At 52.1% G+C, this 17229-nt stretch overlaps 2 protein-coding genes across 5 annotated transcripts in view; one reads left to right on the forward strand and one right to left on the reverse strand.

The window, feature by feature from the left end:
- Nucleotides 1-9200, reverse strand: part of IFT172 (intraflagellar transport 172) — a 37669-nt gene extending 28469 nt beyond the window's left edge. The window contains exons 1-11 of one of the 2 annotated variants that reach the window (XM_053937941.1): nucleotides 9055-9200; nucleotides 8612-8755; nucleotides 8402-8514; nucleotides 7866-7905; nucleotides 5224-5289; nucleotides 4766-4845; nucleotides 3513-3600; nucleotides 2463-2677; nucleotides 2242-2365; nucleotides 962-1057; nucleotides 185-346 (exon numbers count right to left, since the gene is read on the reverse strand). In XM_053937941.1, coding sequence (XP_053793916.1) covers nucleotides 185-346; nucleotides 962-1057; nucleotides 2242-2365; nucleotides 2463-2677; nucleotides 3513-3600; nucleotides 4766-4845; nucleotides 5224-5289; nucleotides 7866-7905; nucleotides 8402-8514; nucleotides 8612-8755; nucleotides 9055-9093 — 1167 coding nt within the window. In that variant the 5' untranslated portion in view covers nucleotides 9094-9200. The remainder of the gene's footprint in view (nucleotides 1-184; nucleotides 347-961; nucleotides 1058-2241; nucleotides 2366-2462; nucleotides 2678-3512; nucleotides 3601-4765; nucleotides 4846-5223; nucleotides 5290-7865; nucleotides 7906-8401; nucleotides 8515-8611; nucleotides 8756-9054) is intronic. The other variant, XM_053937942.1, reaches the window with a different exon arrangement.
- A 110-nt stretch (nucleotides 9201-9310) lies between these two features.
- LOC128785074 (low density lipoprotein receptor adapter protein 1-like) lies at nucleotides 9311-16441 on the forward strand. 3 transcript variants are annotated; one of them, XM_053937219.1, is made up of 9 exons: nucleotides 9311-9415; nucleotides 11021-11163; nucleotides 11351-11573; nucleotides 11642-11789; nucleotides 12688-12802; nucleotides 13185-13257; nucleotides 13671-13783; nucleotides 14684-14733; nucleotides 15827-16441. In XM_053937219.1, the coding sequence occupies exons 1-9, from the start codon at nucleotides 9331-9333 to the stop codon at nucleotides 16158-16160; spliced, it is 1284 nt and encodes a 427-aa protein (XP_053793194.1). In that variant the 5' UTR covers nucleotides 9311-9330; the 3' UTR covers nucleotides 16161-16441. The 3 variants fall into 3 exon arrangements, with proteins under 3 accessions (XP_053793194.1, XP_053793195.1, XP_053793196.1); XM_053937220.1 differs by having other exon boundaries at nucleotides 11507-11573; XM_053937221.1 differs by lacking the exon at nucleotides 11351-11573 and having other exon boundaries at nucleotides 11677-11789.
- Nucleotides 16442-17229: the final 788 nt, after the last annotated feature.

The following is a 17229-nucleotide window of genomic DNA, read 5'->3' on the forward strand; positions in this document are numbered from 1 at the left end:
GCTGAATTTAACATTGACCTCCTTTTGGGCAGTAAGTTTGGTAAAAGACCTCCCACGGCCCCTTCCAACCTGAATTGTTCTATGATTCTTTGAAAAGAGGGATTGTTCCCATGCAGAAATCATATCCTCTGAGTTATGAAGTTAAGCATTTGACACTCCAGAAACGCCACCCATTTTCCAGTACCTCACTGAGCTTGTTGGAGCTGACATCACCCAGCAGTAATGTGTCTGACGTATGGGCCACCAGGTACCTGTCCTTCCCTAAAATCTTCACCTCATCAATCTCATAGCCATACTGGGATTTCAACACAACTCGGGTTCCTGTGGAGAGGTTCTTCACAATGACCTGGTGAAAGTGAGGAAAAGCAGTATGAGGCCATGCACAGAGGAACAGCACAGACTTCTTGCCCCATGGAAGATTAAGCAACAGATGATACTAGAATATTTAGATATCCCCTCACATAATTTCCCTCTGCTTTTTTAAAAAACCTTACTATTCCTTTTGCATGGGATGACAGCTGTAGTAGACATGTGTGTTTCTTACTTTTGCCATTTACAAGTTACTAGCCTAACTGGAGACCCACTCAGGCCCCCAAGGATAAGCCCCCTTTGAAGAGTTCTTGTACTCTCTCCCCTGACTGCACAGGGGTGCCCAGGCTGCCAGCTCACCCTTACTGCCACATTCTGAACAAGGTCAATTTGTCTGAAATGAAATCACTTTAGAAGTCTGCACTTGACATGGAGGTACCTCACAAAAATTCACAAGGTAGGAAATTAACTCCATGGTCTCTTATGCTGTCCAGTTCCCACCCAACCTTAGCCCTGTCCCAGGCATATCCCCTATGCCTTTCTCAACAAGTTGGTATGAACAAACCATAGGTGCAGAACTCCAAACATGTCTAGTTCTGGCAAACATCCCATTTTCATCAGGAATTTCATACTTCATTAGATACTCTCTTACCTGGCTTGGTCCCACATATGTAATTTCAAATTTATTTTTGTAAATGGTTTTGCGAAGGCAGCAGTCAAACTGTTCAACTCCTCCACACAGTGTACCCTGGGGACAAAAACACATCATGTGGTCAGTGAACTCTAGTTAAGGAGAGAGATTCCAGACCCTATTTAGAAGGGGAAGAGGATGAAGAGGATCAGAGGTCAGACACAAACACATCAGTGCCAGCTGTTCTGGAAAACAAGGTTCAAGCACCCACATGCAGGAGGACCAGCCCTATTTTGACTTTCTTTAGACAACAGAAAGATTGAGCCATTCTCAGAAAAATGAAGATTACCAAATGCTGGCATGAATCTGGGATGGGAGGAGGTGGGATTAAAAACCACCTTTATCCTCATCTTTCCCATTACTTTTCTCAGTTTCCCACTTCTCTGTCTCCCAGCCTCGTATTCTCTCCTTCCTTCCAGAAGAATCCTTTCACCTTTATTTTTTTCTTTATAACATCCCCATTCTTTCCATTGATCTCCTATTCTCAGCCCCTTCCCCCTCTCTGAAAAAAGTTGTTCACATGTTCAGTAATTCTTGGTCTGAAAATATTTCAAGGATTTTTGATTGTTTAACACAAAACCATAAAAAAACTAATAAAGGTTATAAATAACCTTTATTATATTCATAAACAATAATATTTATTATATTCATAAATAATTTAAGTGTTTGAAGTGTTAGTAACTAACTAACTAGTAAGTGTTAGTCAACTTACTACAGAAAATATGCAGAAAGATCAATTTAAAGAGATTTAAAGAATTATCTGACTTTAGAAAAAGGCAGATTAAGGCTTGATGGCTAAAGGTAAAAGAAAGAGAAGGCTGAATTGAAAACACAACACACAAACACAGAATGTAATTAGCAGGTCAGTTTGTATGCTGCTTCTCATGGGTGGCCAGAGGAAAGAATGCTTCTGAGACTGCTCTGGAGAAGCTATGCTAACCTCATCATGCTTCTGAGAAAAGAGAAGGGCTGATGCAACCAGTGAGCCATCACACCAGCAGCCAGAAGCTTTTGCAGCTCCACACTCACACACCCGAAGCAGGGAACTGCAGCAGTTCCCTAGCACAAGGTCCTGGCCTTGGTGTCTGCCCTGCACCCCTGGGTGAGGTGTGACCACAGCAGGATGACCACATTCAAAGCCTTCCCCTGAGCACACCACTTTGTTCCCATGCACAAACATGGGAGACTTGAGGGCCAGTGGGAGACTTGAGGGCTCAGGCCTCCTGACTGATGACACAAACCGCACAGATCCGTGAGCCATCCCTCTTCCATGCCAAAGCTGTGATGGTGTACAGGTGAGCTATTTCTTTGGGCTTTCCTTCCTCCCAGGCACTGCGGCGTGGGCTCCAGTTCAGAACCCGTAACCTGTAAGAGAGAGGAGATAAGAGAGACGTTAAAAACTGTGTATGGTTGACAAAGAAAGGACTACAAAGAGGAGAACTCTCCATCAGGTACGTGGTACCTGTCATAGCTGCCAACGACAATGGACTGGCCGCTGGGACTGGTGGCTGCTGTGGTGAATTCCTTCTCTGACGAGTCCCGGCTGTAGTCGAAAGTTTGAATCACGCTGCCTTCCTTCCCGTAAGCGACAATCTTCTTGTCACAGCCTGCAGCCACAATGCTGCTGGAAGCCCAGGCAAGGGCGTAAGGAGGACAGGGATGCACCGCCAACTTACCCTACAACAAGACAAGAACACCCTGAACACGACACGTGAATGGCCCCAACTCCTAGCTGGCCTCTGTGCTCAGCTATCCCAGTGGGGACCAGTATGGGACCTTCTGTAAAGCCCAGTTCATGGGGGCAGCTTTGTCTGCCTGCCTAGTCTGTAGGAAGACAAACCAGAACTGAGAGATTTATCAACTATTACCTTCATTAACTGTAAGAAGAATTCTAATGCCATTAAGAAGGCTGATACCATTAACTAGACTGAGACTGAACTCCCAACATAGCAGAGTATAGATGGATCTTCATGATAGCATGGCAGAGAGCAGCCATGCTCAAACTGCTTCAGATGGAGACAAAAGATCTGAGAACAGCATCCCCTTCACCACAGCCTGAAGTGCAGAGACTCCTGGCACCGAGGAGCAGGAGGCTCAGGAGAAATGCTGGGCATCCAAGGACAAAATGTGAGCCTGAGATTCAACGTTAACTGTGGTAATTACACCCTACTTAATGTGGGGACAATAGTAGCCATTCCATGGAAACCCACCTCTACAAGCATCATTTTCCTGGACACTTGAACATCAGATCTTTCCAGACACCTGGACACCCTTATGCCTCATACACAAAAACATGAATTCCCCCCTTACCACCACCCTCAGTGTATTCCAAAGCATCTAATCACTGTTCTGCCTCCATCAGTGCTTCCCAAAACCTTTGCTAGCACGCACAGCCTGCAGTTCCTCTCCAGACTTCCACTCTCTCCACAGCCGGATGCCTTTCCAGAGCTCTGGAGCTGGGAAGCAGGCTGTGCAAATAGGAATTTTGCTCACCAAGAAAGATCTTTGGTACCTGTGATTCACCTGAACCCTCATCATCAAAGAAGAAGCGCACTATGGTTCCATCTGCATGGCCAGACAGGATTCCTTTCCCTGACACACTGCAGAAAAACACATACAGGATGATGCAATGTTACAGGAAGACTTGCACCTTCATACTCATATCCCCGCCCAGAGCAGCAATTCCCAGGGTCATGGTTGATGTTCCTCATCAAAGGAACCTTCCCCAAAGACAAGACAAATATCGAGTACCTGTGCCAGTGTCTGTAAAAAGAAAGCAGACAAAAGAACCCAGAGTGGAAAGGAGAGTGACCAGTTAAGTGTCTTCATCATGTAAAATCACAATAAAAAACTTTCTGTATTACTAAAACCAAGAAGCTAAGTGACCTTCAGTAGAATAATGACTTTGTTCACAAGTGCTTGCAGCAAGGTACATCAAACAGCTCTTGCACTGGAACTGTTCCAGAAGTGAGGCTGGAATGTTATGATACTGGGAATCCCTAAAAGAAACACAATGTGGGCAAAAAACACCTGGACAAAACTCCAGGCCTAAGTCCATTTTTTATAGCACTGATGTCTTGTGCTTCTGGCCACAAGCAGGGAGAAGAGAGCAAAGAAAAAGAAACAGGCCAAAAACCATGTACCCAGAGAAACACTTTTTAATGAATATTAGAAGATTCAAGAACAGAATACAAATTCTATGGACACTGTAGCAATCCAGCAGTCATGTACCTGTCACCAGAATGACAACATTTTGTGAAAATTCCACTCCTAGGACCATGACATGTTTCAATTCTTAGGTAAAGAATACTAAAGTAGTTGAAATGAAATCTTATTAATTAAAATAATTTTAAATTGCACTTTATGGTCATTTTCCTAATTGTCAAAGGTTTTATCTGGCAGAATGATGTTACTTTTTTTAGCCCTTAAACATGATTAATGTTAGTTATTACTTATTAGATGAAGCTGACAAACGTAATCCTTATAAAGTCACAGATTCAAAAACATCAGAGTATATAAGTAAGCTCATGGAGACTTCCATCCTCAGCTGTGTTTGAAGGACAACCAGACTGCCCATGTGGCACAGCCAGGTACCAGATTTTAGGAAGGAATTCCTTCTGGAGAGCACAGTATGTTATTAACTTGACAAGAAAGTGACAGCAAAAGAACACTGGTAACCTCCCATGCTGGTCCCTGTTATGCCAAGCCAGCAGCAGGTGTGAGACTGAGCCACAGCAGGGCAGCCCAAAGCAATGGCATACTCACTTGGAAGTTAGTGAGACCACGTAGGAATCTGTCCCATAGATGGTGGAAGACTTGTTGTTCTTTGTATTTGCTAAACGAACCTGAGAAAGAGAAACCTATCAATGTTGCTTTCGCCAGGAGAATGTGGATCTCTCCCAGTGTAAGTAACATTCCCAGAGGTTTCCCTGTTCACTATCAGGGAAAGAAATCACAGGAAGCTCATTGCCTTCCAGTATGTTATAGAAGTGGAAAAGTTGGAGTCACATTTCCACATTTCTAGAAAAGTTTGGAGAAAGATCCAAAAGATCCAGTAGAACCTCCAGAAAATGTAAACCAGAAAATTCAAGTCCACGATGTAATCCCTCTGCTGCTGTTACTGTGGCACCCAGTGATGGCTCCTACCCCTTAGCCCAGCCATTGGCAGACCCTGGCAGACCCCACAAGGGAAAGAAAGTCACGCAAATAACAAGTTTCTCTACCTTTCCTTCAGCAAGACCAAAGACAATGATATTCTCTGCTGGCCACAATAAGCAGGTCACAGCACTCTGCAAAGGAGGAGGTAAAAAGAGAGGTAAGAGCTCCACCCTACCCAGCTTCCTGCCCCACTGCCACCCTAAAATAGTTCATGAACAGACACTATTCAAGCAGGAGAGATGGGGCATTTGGACAGGCCTTACAGTAGCTGAAGATGCTGGACAAACCTTAATTCATGCTGAAGCTCAAATTAGATAAAAGTGAGCTGGGGCAAAGTAATTGAGCACAGGAGGACTATGGGAGGGCAAAAAAGTTATAGGGATGTGTTCAGTTTGGAGCTCTTTTGCAAGTATTACTAACTGAGCAGTGCTTGGCTTGCCATATGCTATTGGTGAATGTATAAAATCATGGCTGTTTTAAAAGGTTTTTTGCAACAAGTATAAAATATAAAAATAATTTCACTGTGACAACTTCTGCAATAGCTATGAGAATACTTGTCCATTGGATCTTTATTTGATAAATAAGAAATAGTGTTTTTTTCATTGACGAGTAAGATGGTTATTAGATGCTAACAAATAGGTCAGGTAGAAACAGGCTCATTAAATCCAAACCAAAGGTATTCTCAAAATCTGAGGGGGAGTCAGAATTAATAAAGCTGACCACAAAAGCCAACTGTAAGAGAGGACCAAGAAAGTTTATGAAAGCCCTTCACATCTACCCTGCAGAACTTCAGTCAGTAAGAAGGCTGGTGTTTGGCAGTGTGCCATCAGCACTAGCCTCATTGGATCTCTGTCCCATTTTAAGCATCTGGGACTACTTAAGATACATATCAGCATTTATTCATTCCTCATTTATTTATCTCATCTTCCATCCCTGCTCTGATCATTCATATCAGCAAACACAGCTACAATCAGACAACAAAATGTCTCAAGGTAACCAAACTGTTCATAATTTAAATGTCCAACCAACAACCAAGACCCATTTTCATTACCTCTGTTTCCCAGGAATTTGTGCGTTTCCCTCATTATCTGCCAGATTTATTTTCCACTCTAACACAACAAAAGCTTGGGAACAAGCCTCACACAGTGGTGATGTGCTCATTGTTTGTCCTCCTGGCCTTCAGCAGGAGGTTTGGCTTGCCAGTGTGATCACACACTGGGATCACTGTGTGTGTGAGAGGGCCCAGTGGCAGGAGAGGGAAAGGGCTCAATAAATGATCTCTCATATTGACTGAGCATTTCAAAAATTTGTAAATAACAGTATTTAGTTACAGGAGAAAGCCAGGCACAGTGGTAAAAACCCAGACATACAGCATCGGAAAAAAAAAAAAAAAAGGATTTAATGTGTTACAAAAGGTAGAAAAGATATGGGGAAATGAGAAATGAGAGAAAAAAATACTGAATTTCTACATTAAAAATACAAAATCCTGTACATGTGCCATGCACAGCATCTGAGCTTGTGAGAGGTGAGCAGGCCCCCACCGAGCTGGCAGCTGGAGGGGTAGGCAGCAAGCAGTACACAAGGAAAGAGCTCTCCAGGGAGGCTAAAGCTGCCCACACCTGGGATAGCCAGCCTGTTCAGGAAAGGGACAAATGGACGCCAAGCCCCTGTTGCTCTCTTTTCTTCATGACACTCTGTTCTCATGACCAGTCAGTGCAGCAGCTCAACTGCAGACAAAACAGAGGCTGACCAGCAGCTTTCCTGTCTCAGAGACACAGAATTCCCTGGGCTCCCTGCAGCGTCAGAGCAGCCACAGTGGCAGGCCATGACCCAGCTCTGAGATAAAAGCTTTCAACCCAGAGGCTGAGACTACCCTTCACCTGAGAGACAGCTCGAGAAAGCCTGGCACAGAGACTCCAGCAACTCCATCAGGAGCAGCTCTATGTCTTCTGGGGATTTGGACATGAAGGATGATTCCTCCTATCCTGCAGAGAACTTTCTTGGTGACACAGAGACTATGGGGTGATGCCACTTGCCTGGAAAGCCTGAGGCAGCTGCTGGACTTTTGCCTCTGAAGGTAGAAGTAGTCAGTGCACTGTATTTACTCACTCTGATGGCTTTCTGTGCAAGGAATTCATAACACCTTTGCCTTTTCCAAACAGATCTCAGGGCAAGCCTTGGCAAACACCTACTGGGCAGATTGCTCTCTGACACAGGCAGGCCGAGCCAGAGCAGCAGAACATAGAGGTGGCCAAGGAGCAAACCTGACAGAAATCACAAACCTGAGACAATTGAGCATATGGAAATTGCACAGTTTGAATTCTGTACAGTTTAAATTTTGTTTAATAAGGCATCTTGGAGTTTAGTGCTGCAAACCTGTGAAAAATAGTTGGGCTCTGAGTGTCACATATTTTTCCCTTTCAACTCCCTTAAAATAGTCTGTCCACTGATGCCTAAAGTAGTCCCCAAAGTTTTATAACTGATTGCATTGATCGTTCAACAGTTTACTCTGTTATACTCAGGCATTAGGACACCTCTGAAGCCTGATGAGCAATACATGCCTCAGAATTTAGAGATTCTCTCAGGATCTTTAAAGGTCAAGCACAGTTTGGCCAAGTACACCTGTGAGTATGAGCAGAGAGACCTCTCATTGTCTTTTCCTACATATGCCACAGAAAATGAAGTCAAACACAAGTCTGGGTCTCACCGTTTGGATGAACTTGTTGCATATCACCTTCTTGTCACCCCTGCAGAAAAATATAAACAAAAATTACTATCAGCAACCCTACACATTCTGATCACCCTACTGTTTATATGCAGTCTGGTTTGATAGTGCCAAACACAGTCCATTGAAGTCCTGTGTGCTGCTAGTCTATCACAACTTTAGGCAAAAAACCAAGAAGACCCCCAGCGTCTGAGATTCCAAACTCCTAGTGAACTGCCTTTCTGAGTGCCGTTAGCACAACTCCTGCCAGCAAATGAGGCTGCAGTGGGGCAGGTGTGTGCCATCACTGCACAGCTGTGACACATGATGGCAACACAGGCTCCAGCTAGCTGCATGCACAGTCCAGGCTCCATAAGGGCCCTGCCGAGGAAACCTCACCTGCTGCTCCCCACGGGCACCTGTGTGGCTCCCTGCGGGTCAGGTGATGGGCACTGCAGTGTGTGCCAGGGCGAGGATCAGGCTAAGGGAGCCCATGGCAGGGCAGACTGGAGCATGCTTGGACCCCACCACACACTCACCACTCCTCACCGATCCTGTACACGTAGACAACGTTGTCTGTCTGCCCGATGGCCAGTTTAGTGGAGTCCGGGGAGAAGGCCATGCCTTTGACCACGTAGCTCTTCCTGCCGTACTGTGGAGAAGGTCGGTGTGACCGTGGGAAGGCCAGCTGCCCCAGCGCTGCCTGGCCCATGCCCATTCCCCAGCCCGGCTGGCCCGGCTCCGCTCACCTTAGCGTCTGCCGGTTTGGTGGAGAACTTGTCGCGCCGCTCGCCCTGTTCGTCGTAGAGCAGCACCACGCGCTCCGCGGTGCACACGGCGAAGCGGGCACTGCTGGCGGACCAGGCCATGCAGGTCACCCGCGCCGTCCCGTCCTGCGGGTACACAACGAGCCCCAGCGGGCACACACGGCTTAGCGGGTACACAACGAGCCCCAGCGGGCACACACGGCTTAGCGGGTACACAACGAGCCCCAGCGGGCACACACGGCTCAGCTAGCCCACGCTGCTCAGCTGCTGGGCACACACGGCTCAGCAATCACAGTACAGCCCCAGCGTCGCTGACGCGCCCCAGACCGGTCAGGGCCGCTCTCCCCGACCCGGCCTGGCCCAGCCCGCTTCCCCGCGGCCCGATCCCCCCCAGCCCGGCCCGGCCCGGCCCGACCCGGTCCGACCTGCGGGGCCAGCAGGGTCCGCACGTGCCGCAGCTGCATCGCGCCCTCCGCCGGGCCCGGGCCCGGGGCCGGGATGGTCCCACGGGGTCGGGGTGGTCCCAGGGCCCGCTCGGCTGCCGCCGCCGCCGCTGCGGAGCCCGCCTCGCCCCGCCCCCGCTGCCGTGGCAACCCCGCCGCCTCCGCCGCGCTGACGCGAGCGCGTCGCGCCCGCGGGGACCGGCCCCCCACGGCGGCAGGGATCAGCTCGGATCGGCTCGGCTCGATCCCGGCTCCGCTATGGAGGCGCTGCGAGCGGCGGGGCGCGCCGTGCTGCGGAGCCCGCGCCTCGCCCGGCACGGTCTGGGTCTCCGCCGGCGGCGCAGTGAGTGCGGACGGGTGCGGGGTCGGGGTCGGAGCCGGGCATCGCTCCGGGCGCGGAGTCCGCAGCTCGGCGCAGTCGGGCTGGGAATACGGCCGCTGCCTGCTGCACGGCAGTCTGAGGGGCCTGGAGGACTGGGGAGGGGAGGGGGGGGGCGGGAGCGGCCGTAAGGGTGGCCGGGTTAAGGGAGGCGAGGGCGTCGGGCCGAAGGGGCCGGGGCACTGCCGGCCTGGGCAGCGTAGTGCTGCAGCTTCTCGCCGAGCCCGCCCTGCCACGCTCCTTGGGCTGTCGCCTCCTGCCCCACTTGTGAATCGAGGCCACCCACGCCAGAGGGCTGACGGGCCTGGGCGGCCGTGCCAGGCGCTGGAACACGCTGGACTGCACCGGGGACCGCCCCGGCCTCCGCGGGCCTTGGGCCCCTCGGGCTGCCGCATCTGTTCCTCTGCGAGTGTGCCAGGCCAGCCCATGCTGTCTGCTGCCTGGCAGGATCCGAGACCGACCTATGGACACATCCCTGGAAGTGTTCAAGGCTAGGTTGGACGGGACTTGGAACAGCCTGGTCGAGTGGAAGGTGTCCTGCCTGTGGGAGTGAAACTGGATGAGCTTTAAGGTCCTTTCCCACCCAAACTGCTCCATGATTCCATAACCCTGCAGTCACCCTGTGGCACAGGTGGGCCATGTTTGGCTGTTCTCAGTCAGCTGCCCAAGGCTTTGCTGGAGCAGCAGCACTTGCCCTGGCAAGCCTGGTATACATGGACTGTCCTCAGAGTTTGGAGTGACAATAGGGTTCTACTGCCCGGGGTGGAGCTCACTGGTGCCTGCATGGCACCAGGCAGCCTCCCTGATAGTCGTCACTTGTGCAAGAGTATGCTGTGCAAATAAGGTCTCCTGATTTCCCTGTGGGTTCAGAGTATTCCAATTATGAGTTGGACCCTTCTGCAAGTGTGCCAGTAATGCTCAGGGAGCAAATCCCAGGGAAGAGGTGAAAATAACCCTGAAAAGTATTAGCTTAGTGTGAACAGTACATATCTTGGCAATTCCTATCTCTTTCTTAACAAAGCATCTGTGGTGCGGTTGCTTCCCAGTCACCCCAGCTCGGATCACAAGTGCTAAGCTGCCCCTGCCCTGGCAGCCTGCTGCTGCAGATGAGATGCCAAGGGATTTGGCTTTGCTTACATTGGGCCAGTCTGGGGATTTTGATCTGAATGTGGCAGTGAATGCTGCTGCGCTTCAGGTGTGCCAGCAGCTCAGGTGGCTGAGATGAATGCATTACAGAGAACATTTTGTTTTTAATGAAACAGATGAGACCCAAGAACACAAGGTTTTGTAAACAGCAATAAGGGCTGCAGCATCCTCAGCCCTGTGCAGATATGCAAGAGCTGTCTGTCAGTGCTGACAGAACTGGACTTCCAGGGCTAGAGGACTAAAGCTTCAAGGGTGAACTGCCCACTCCTTCTGTTCCTCATATGAGAGTGTCACAGAACCAGGAGAGTGTCCTGCTGGGGGCAGGGAGCAGCACTGCTGCTGGGAGGCATGGGTAGGGTGCCTCTGGCAGGACTAGCTGTGGGGCTGCTGGCGCGTGGCTTCTAAGGGCTTTTATCTTTGCAGAGCTTCCTGAGAGCTGGGCCGATATGCAGGAGCCACTGCTTGAGGGGATGTGCTTCACCCTCAAGTATCTGGGCATGACGCTGGTAGAAAAACCAAAAGGAGAAGACATGGCTGCTGCTGCCATCCGCAGGATCGTGGCCACGGTGAGACCCGGTCCTGGGGCCCTGGTGTGTGGGGTCAGAGTCCAGGCCCTGCACTCCCTGCACTGGGAAGTGTCTGTGTCCTAGCCCCGAACTCCAGTGAGGGACTGTGCCCTCCTCAAGAGGAGGCTGGCATGCAGGAGGCTACTGGTGTCTGCCTGTGTGCTCTGAGGAAGCTGTCTTCCTGCAGGACAGCCCCAGCTACCTGCTCCCACACCTGAACCTGGCTGGGAGCAGAGCTGTGCCCTGCCACTGCATGGAGAGAAGGGTGAAGTACTGGGAGAGGTGGGGTCTGTCCCTTCCTGTGTATGTGGCAGTGAACAGATTTGAAGAGTATTCTGTGCAGGGCATGCCTGATTGCCAGACTCTGCTGTCCCATCCCTACAGCAGGAGCCTTTGCAGCAAGTATCCAAGTGAGTGATACTGTACAGAGTCTGTGGGGCTCCTTTCAGTGAGGGGGTGAGGTGAAGACCCTTGCCAGGTTTGCAGAGATTGCTGGTGTTTTTCCACTGCCAGGCACGAGTCGGAGCTCGCAAGTTTCAGAAGGTGATTCTTACAGTGTCTCCAAGGGGCATCTCACTGCAGGATGCAGACACTAAGGAGATGGTGGAGAACATCTCTATCTACAGGTAGGCATGTCACAGGTGTAGGCTGCGTGTTCCCCAGCAGTCAGCTGAAGAGTGATGGGAATTTGAGCAGCCAGGGAGGGCTGGGTCTTCTGTCAGCAGTACCTTCAAGCTTAGGTCTTTCTTTGGCTCCCTGAGACCTGTGCCCTCTCTGCTGTGCTCCCAGCACTGCCTGAGGCTGAGTGTAGGCAGGATCCTGGGTGGTCTTGAGTTCATCAGCCCATCCATGATCTCTCTGTGCCCTGCTTCTCTCTTCTGGCATTCAGCAGGATTTTGAGGCTCATGACTGGAAAGCCCCACAGTTAGGACAGGACTGCATGTCTGCCTCCACTGCCATGGGACCACCCTTCTTGCTGCAGCTTATTGGGCAGGCTAAAGGCAGTTGCTGTGAGAACTGACGTTGATTTCTCCTGCTGCCACTTGTCCTTGGGCTGGATTGGGTGTCTGTGGGTGCTGGGTGTGAGGGGCAGTAAGTGTGCAGTCTGGTGGCTAGATGGGAAGCAGAGACAGAACATCTCTTTGCTGCAAAGTGTAGGTCTCAGCACCAGACCTGATGTGCCAGGTCAGACATCCCTCTGCCTGGCCTCCAGTTGTGTCCTTGGAGGCCTACCCTTCTGTGTTCCTCTTGTCCCAGTGCTTGAGTTCACACACTGGATTGGCCATCAGAAAACTACAGGGCACTCTGAGATGGCACAGGACGAAGTGCCTGTGGATGCAGTGATGTTTTACCTGCTGCAGGTACCAGGCAGCCTCTGGCCCTTGCTGGGGGTTTGGGCTACCTGGTCAGCTCAGGCAGGTGAAAGCCTCAGGTTGTCAGTAGTGCTTGCTGATGTGCTGGGAGTGCAGCAGAAGTGCCATGCTGGGGTACCGGATTGGCCTGACAGCTCCTCTCTGCCCACAGGATCTCCTACTGCACAACAGATAAGCTGCAGAACAAAGTCTTTGCCTACGTTGCCCAGAGCCAGGAGAGCGGGGCACTGGAGTGCCATGCCTTCCTCTCACCCAAGAAGAAGATTGTAAGCACTTACCTTCTGCTCTTGGCTCCGTGAGGTATGGGTGGGAGGAAGGGCCTGCTTTCTTTCCTTCAGCAAGAGAAGGTCATTACCTCTGCGAACCTCAGCTGGTTTTGGAGCCAGGGAGCAGGTGTGCTCATGTGCTGCAGTGGCAGGCAGTGAGCAGAGGAGGGATTTCCTGTCCCAGCTCCTGAGGGTCTGCTCTTGGGAGTGGCTGGCCCCAGGGCCAGACAGGCACAGAACTGAGCTCTGGCCTTCCATCTGTGTGTTCTGCAGAGAAAGGCAGCGAGGGATGCTGGGGGGGTCTCGGATTTCGTGTCAGTGGAGTTATCCTGGATTGAGGGCCCGGGTGGAAGCAGGCATTCCCTCTCTTTCATGTACACAGGCCCAGGCTGTGACTCTGACTGTGGCCCAGGCCTTTCAGATGGCACTGGATCTCTGGGAAGCAACACATGCAGGTAGGAGGAATTTCTCAGATGTATCTTTCTGCGTAGCTCTGGAATCAGTGTCTCTGGTGTGGGACCCTGTCCTGGGCTGTGTGGAGGGGAGATGGTTTGCTGCCTGGCTGGTGAAACACACCAGGCAGGGAGAATGTTGTCCTTTTGGTTGTGTTCTCTGCCACTCCCCCATCTTTGGCTGGGGTGGGAGGTGTAGCTGCTCTCTATGCTGAACTGCTGTACATTGCCTGAGCTGTAGCCCAGCTCAGGGCTGATGGTACCTGGCCTGAGCAGTGACCCCTCACCCTTGTTTGCACCCTCCTGCCAGCACAGCAGGGATTCCTTATTCTTCACCCACAGTCTTGCCTGTACATTCCCAGCTGGACTTTCTGCAGGTTGCAGGCACTAACTCTGCTGCTTTTGCCCCGTCCCAGGCTCTAGGCAGGATCAGCCCCTTCACCCTTCATGTGTCTTGGAGAGCAGTGAGGCCAGCAGACCCCGTGAGCCAGCTCCCCCAGGGACTGCCCCCTTCACACACCACGTTGGGGTACAGTATGTGCAAGTCAGGCCCATGCTGAGGGCTGTCTGGAATTAGGGCAGGGACAGAGTGACCCCTTCTCAGCTCCCTGCTCCTGCCCTCCCAGAGCCCTGCTGATACCTGCACAGCCCCCATCGCACATGGCAGCTTGATGTGAGGAGGTGCACTGTGCTGTGTGGCTCACACAGCAGATGCAGTTCCTTGATGTCTGTGCTCCAGGAGCTCTACTGTCAGGCCCAGCACTGCTGCAGCCTCACTCTGCTCTGCTGGCCCGGTCACACAGGGACCTGGGCTGCACATCTGGTTTCATGGCTGGGGTGAGAGCTGCTTCTGAAGCAGAGGACCCTGCTTCATCATCCTGCCAGCCTGGGCTAAGGTTCAGCCCAGCCCATCTGTGCTGCACCTCCTGCATGGCCACAGCAACTGGAGCATTGCCATACTGGTCTCACTATGTCCCTGTCTGGGAACTTCTGGATGCTTGGTCCTTGGCCTCATGCTTCCAGTGTGAGTCCAGCCTGGTAGTGCTTGGGGTTGTACCTGTGTGCAGCCTGCTTCTGGTAGTCTCTGCCTGCCCTGCAGGGTGTGCCCACCCACCACTGTCCCTGGGCAGAGGTGCACTGTGTCAGCAGCTCTGTCAGCATGGTCCATGCTCACAGCTTGTGTTTGAAGCCTTGCACCTGGAGGGGACATGGGACGAGCTATGGCCTGTATGTCCCTGTGTGCCCAAGCCCAGAGGGTTCTGGCAGCCCAGCACTCCAGTCTTTCCCTTGCTGCTTGTGGGAAACCTTTGTACTGTGCCTGGGCAGTGACTGTCTTGTGAAGGGGCCAGAGCAGCCCAGCCTCGCTCCTGGCAGAGACCTGCCCATGCAATGAGATGTCATGGTGGGTTTTTGTTTGTTTGCTTGCCAGGAGGAGGAGGAGGAGGAGGAAGATGATAATGTCAGTGAAACCTTATCTGGGTAGGTGGTGAGCTGCTGCTTGTATTCAGGGATCTCTCTGATGAACCCTGTCTTGTCTCCTTCTCTGTGCGCCATGCAAGGGGAGCTGCTTGGGTCATGGGCATGGTGGGATCATGGAGGAGAGCTGCATGGAACCAAGCTTCCTGGTCTTTCTCTGCTCTATCCACTGAGAGCTCGAGTGAACAGATGGTTGAGTGGTGGAGGAGCAGACCATGCAGTCCAGCTTTTGCAGCAGAGATTTGGGGTACAGATGCTGACCCCCAGGATGCACCCAGAGATGTTTCTTACTCTGTTTCTGCCAGCCTGAGGCCAGCCTGTCCAGACATGCCTCTCACACAGGACTCAGTTGTCCCTCTTCTCCCACTGATTTCCCTGGGGGTTGGATCAGGATGGAGGCCTGGTCATGCTGACTTCTGTGTGGACTGGGGCTATGGGCTGAGCTTGATGGTGTGTGTCCTGTGCTGGGGAGCAGCTGATGGAACAGTCCAGCAGCAGAGCGTTAACCTGCAGGTCTGCAGAAGTGTGGGTGGTGGGCCTGTGAAGCCCATTCCATCATGGCTGTTCTCCATGGCAGCGGGTACCCAGCTGGGTCTGGCAGGTCCGAGCTTGGGTTGAGCCAGTGTGTGTGCACAGACTGGAGCTGTATGTGTAGCCCAATGAAACACCACCCCTTTGGACATGGAGCTCCTGATGGGAAGGAGATACGGCTTTGCAATCTTGGGACAGGCTGGCCTGGGAGGAGAGCTTGGTAGCAAGGGGGCTTAGAGCCTTCTGTACCCCCAGTGCCTGCTGCTGCTGTGCCATTCCTGCCGTGCCAGGGTCATGAGCATGCTGTGTCTCTCAGGAGGCCATGCTTGGGGTATGATGGATGCTGTGTTCTCTTCCAAAGCAGCATGGAGGAGCTAGGGAGGGGACTCCACAGCCCAGCAGGTAAGTTTCTTCAGTGCTGCACTGGCTCATCCCCCAACATGTCCTCTGTAAGGTGGGGTGTGGGCTGATGCTCACCTGGGAACATCTGCTTCCCCTTGCAGGCTGTGCTGAGCTTCCAGCTGTACACCTTATGCTCCATGTCTTCCTTTCTCTCCCTTTTCAGAATTAACACCTCTTGTGCCCCCATCAAGCTCTCCTACAGCACAGCTACTGTGCTACCGCCTGGGGCCACCCCCGGACAGCTGGACGGTGCTGGGAGGGGCTGGAGACTCCCCCATCACTGGCACCAGGACTGCTGGCCCCAAGACTCCCCTGGGCTAAGCCAAATCTCTGCAACAATGGACCAGCCACTCAGGATTCACCCTGTGCCTGCACCTGGGCCAGCCAGTGCCTGCTGCTGCCCCAGCACTGCCCTCCTGGCATGGGGGCTGCTGGCACTGCTGCCATGGAGTGCACAGGCTGCAGCACCTGCTCCTTGTCCTGTGCCGCCTGCATGAACCGCCTTGAGCTGCAGTTGCTCCCAGCTTGGGCCGGGGGACCCGTGCTCCTCGCTCTGCTCACTGCCAGGCCATGCAGAGCCGCCCTACATGCTCTGAGCCTGCCTTATGCAGGCAGTGTACACCCTCAGGGAGCAACAGCTCTTGGTCTGGAGCAGGGCGTGATAAAGGCCCTTCCCCTGCAGTTCAGCCCTACACCCTCTCACAAGTGAAATGACCTGTTTTTTAAAGGAAAGCTCTGCCTTTAGAGAGAAATAAACTGAGTTTTTTTACTATTGTCATTTGGGTTTGAGTGCTGGGTGGGCGCCATGCACAAGCATGCAGGGTACTGTGTCTCCTGCACTGCCTGTGGTGAGGGTTGCTGTGCCCCAAGCTCATGGAGCCTCAACTCCCGCATCTTCCTTGGCTGCGAGCCCTGAGGGAGCAGTTCCTCCTTGAGCTGAGGGCTGCCAGGGCCCAGGGTGCCTTTGTGACTTAGGAAGAGCAGGTTCAGGCTGTGCTGTACTGGTGTCTTGAGCACCTGTGAATGTCACCTGCACTGATAGGAGCTGATGCTGACCAGGGCAGATACAAGCCCTTGTGTGTCAGCTGCTCTGAAATGTCTCTGCCCTGCTGCACCCCAGCTGTGCTCTACAGAGGCAAGCCATGCATTTGTTTTCCTTCCCAGATGGAGCAGGGGAGGCTGCAGCATGTCTGGTTTCTTTGGCAAGTGACAGCTTGCAGCTGTGTTCTGGCCAAGCCCTCACTGCTGGGTTCCTGTCACATCTCCGCACAGCTGCCCTACTCAGGCTGGTAGCACTGAGAGCCCAGCTCAGCCCAGCTGAGCACCGATGGCTGGCTGCAGCTGGGGTGCCAGGGCCAGTCTCCCAGCAAGTGCCATACACACTGGGGAGGCCTGTGGTGCCATAGATCACTCAGGAGCTGTGCATGTTTTTTTTCACTTGAGGTTTTGCATATTGAATGTGGTTTCATGCCTTTTCTCCCTCAGCTGGGAGTACAGAGCATCATGTAACTTGTTAGGGTGAACAGGTCATTGTCAGGCCCTCAACTTCCAGCACTCATCTCTGCA

Source organism: Vidua chalybeata, chromosome 3 (genome assembly GCF_026979565.1).
Source record: "Vidua chalybeata isolate OUT-0048 chromosome 3, bVidCha1 merged haplotype, whole genome shotgun sequence".
NCBI classification, from domain to species: domain Eukaryota; kingdom Metazoa; phylum Chordata; class Aves; order Passeriformes; family Viduidae; genus Vidua; species Vidua chalybeata.

Bases quoted from the DNA above. Each gene is read 5' to 3' on its own strand.
- LOC128785074 (XM_053937219.1), top strand. From the start codon at position 9,331: ATGGAGGCGCTGCGAGCGGCGGGGCGCGCCGTGCTGCGGAGCCCGCGC. The intron at 11,164-11,350 runs GTGAGACCCGGT...GTCTTCCTGCAG, and splicing joins TCCGCAGGATCGTGGCCACG to GACAGCCCCAGCTACCTGCT. The intron at 11,574-11,641 runs GTGAGTGATACT...GACCCTTGCCAG, and splicing joins CCTTTGCAGCAAGTATCCAA to GTTTGCAGAGATTGCTGGTG.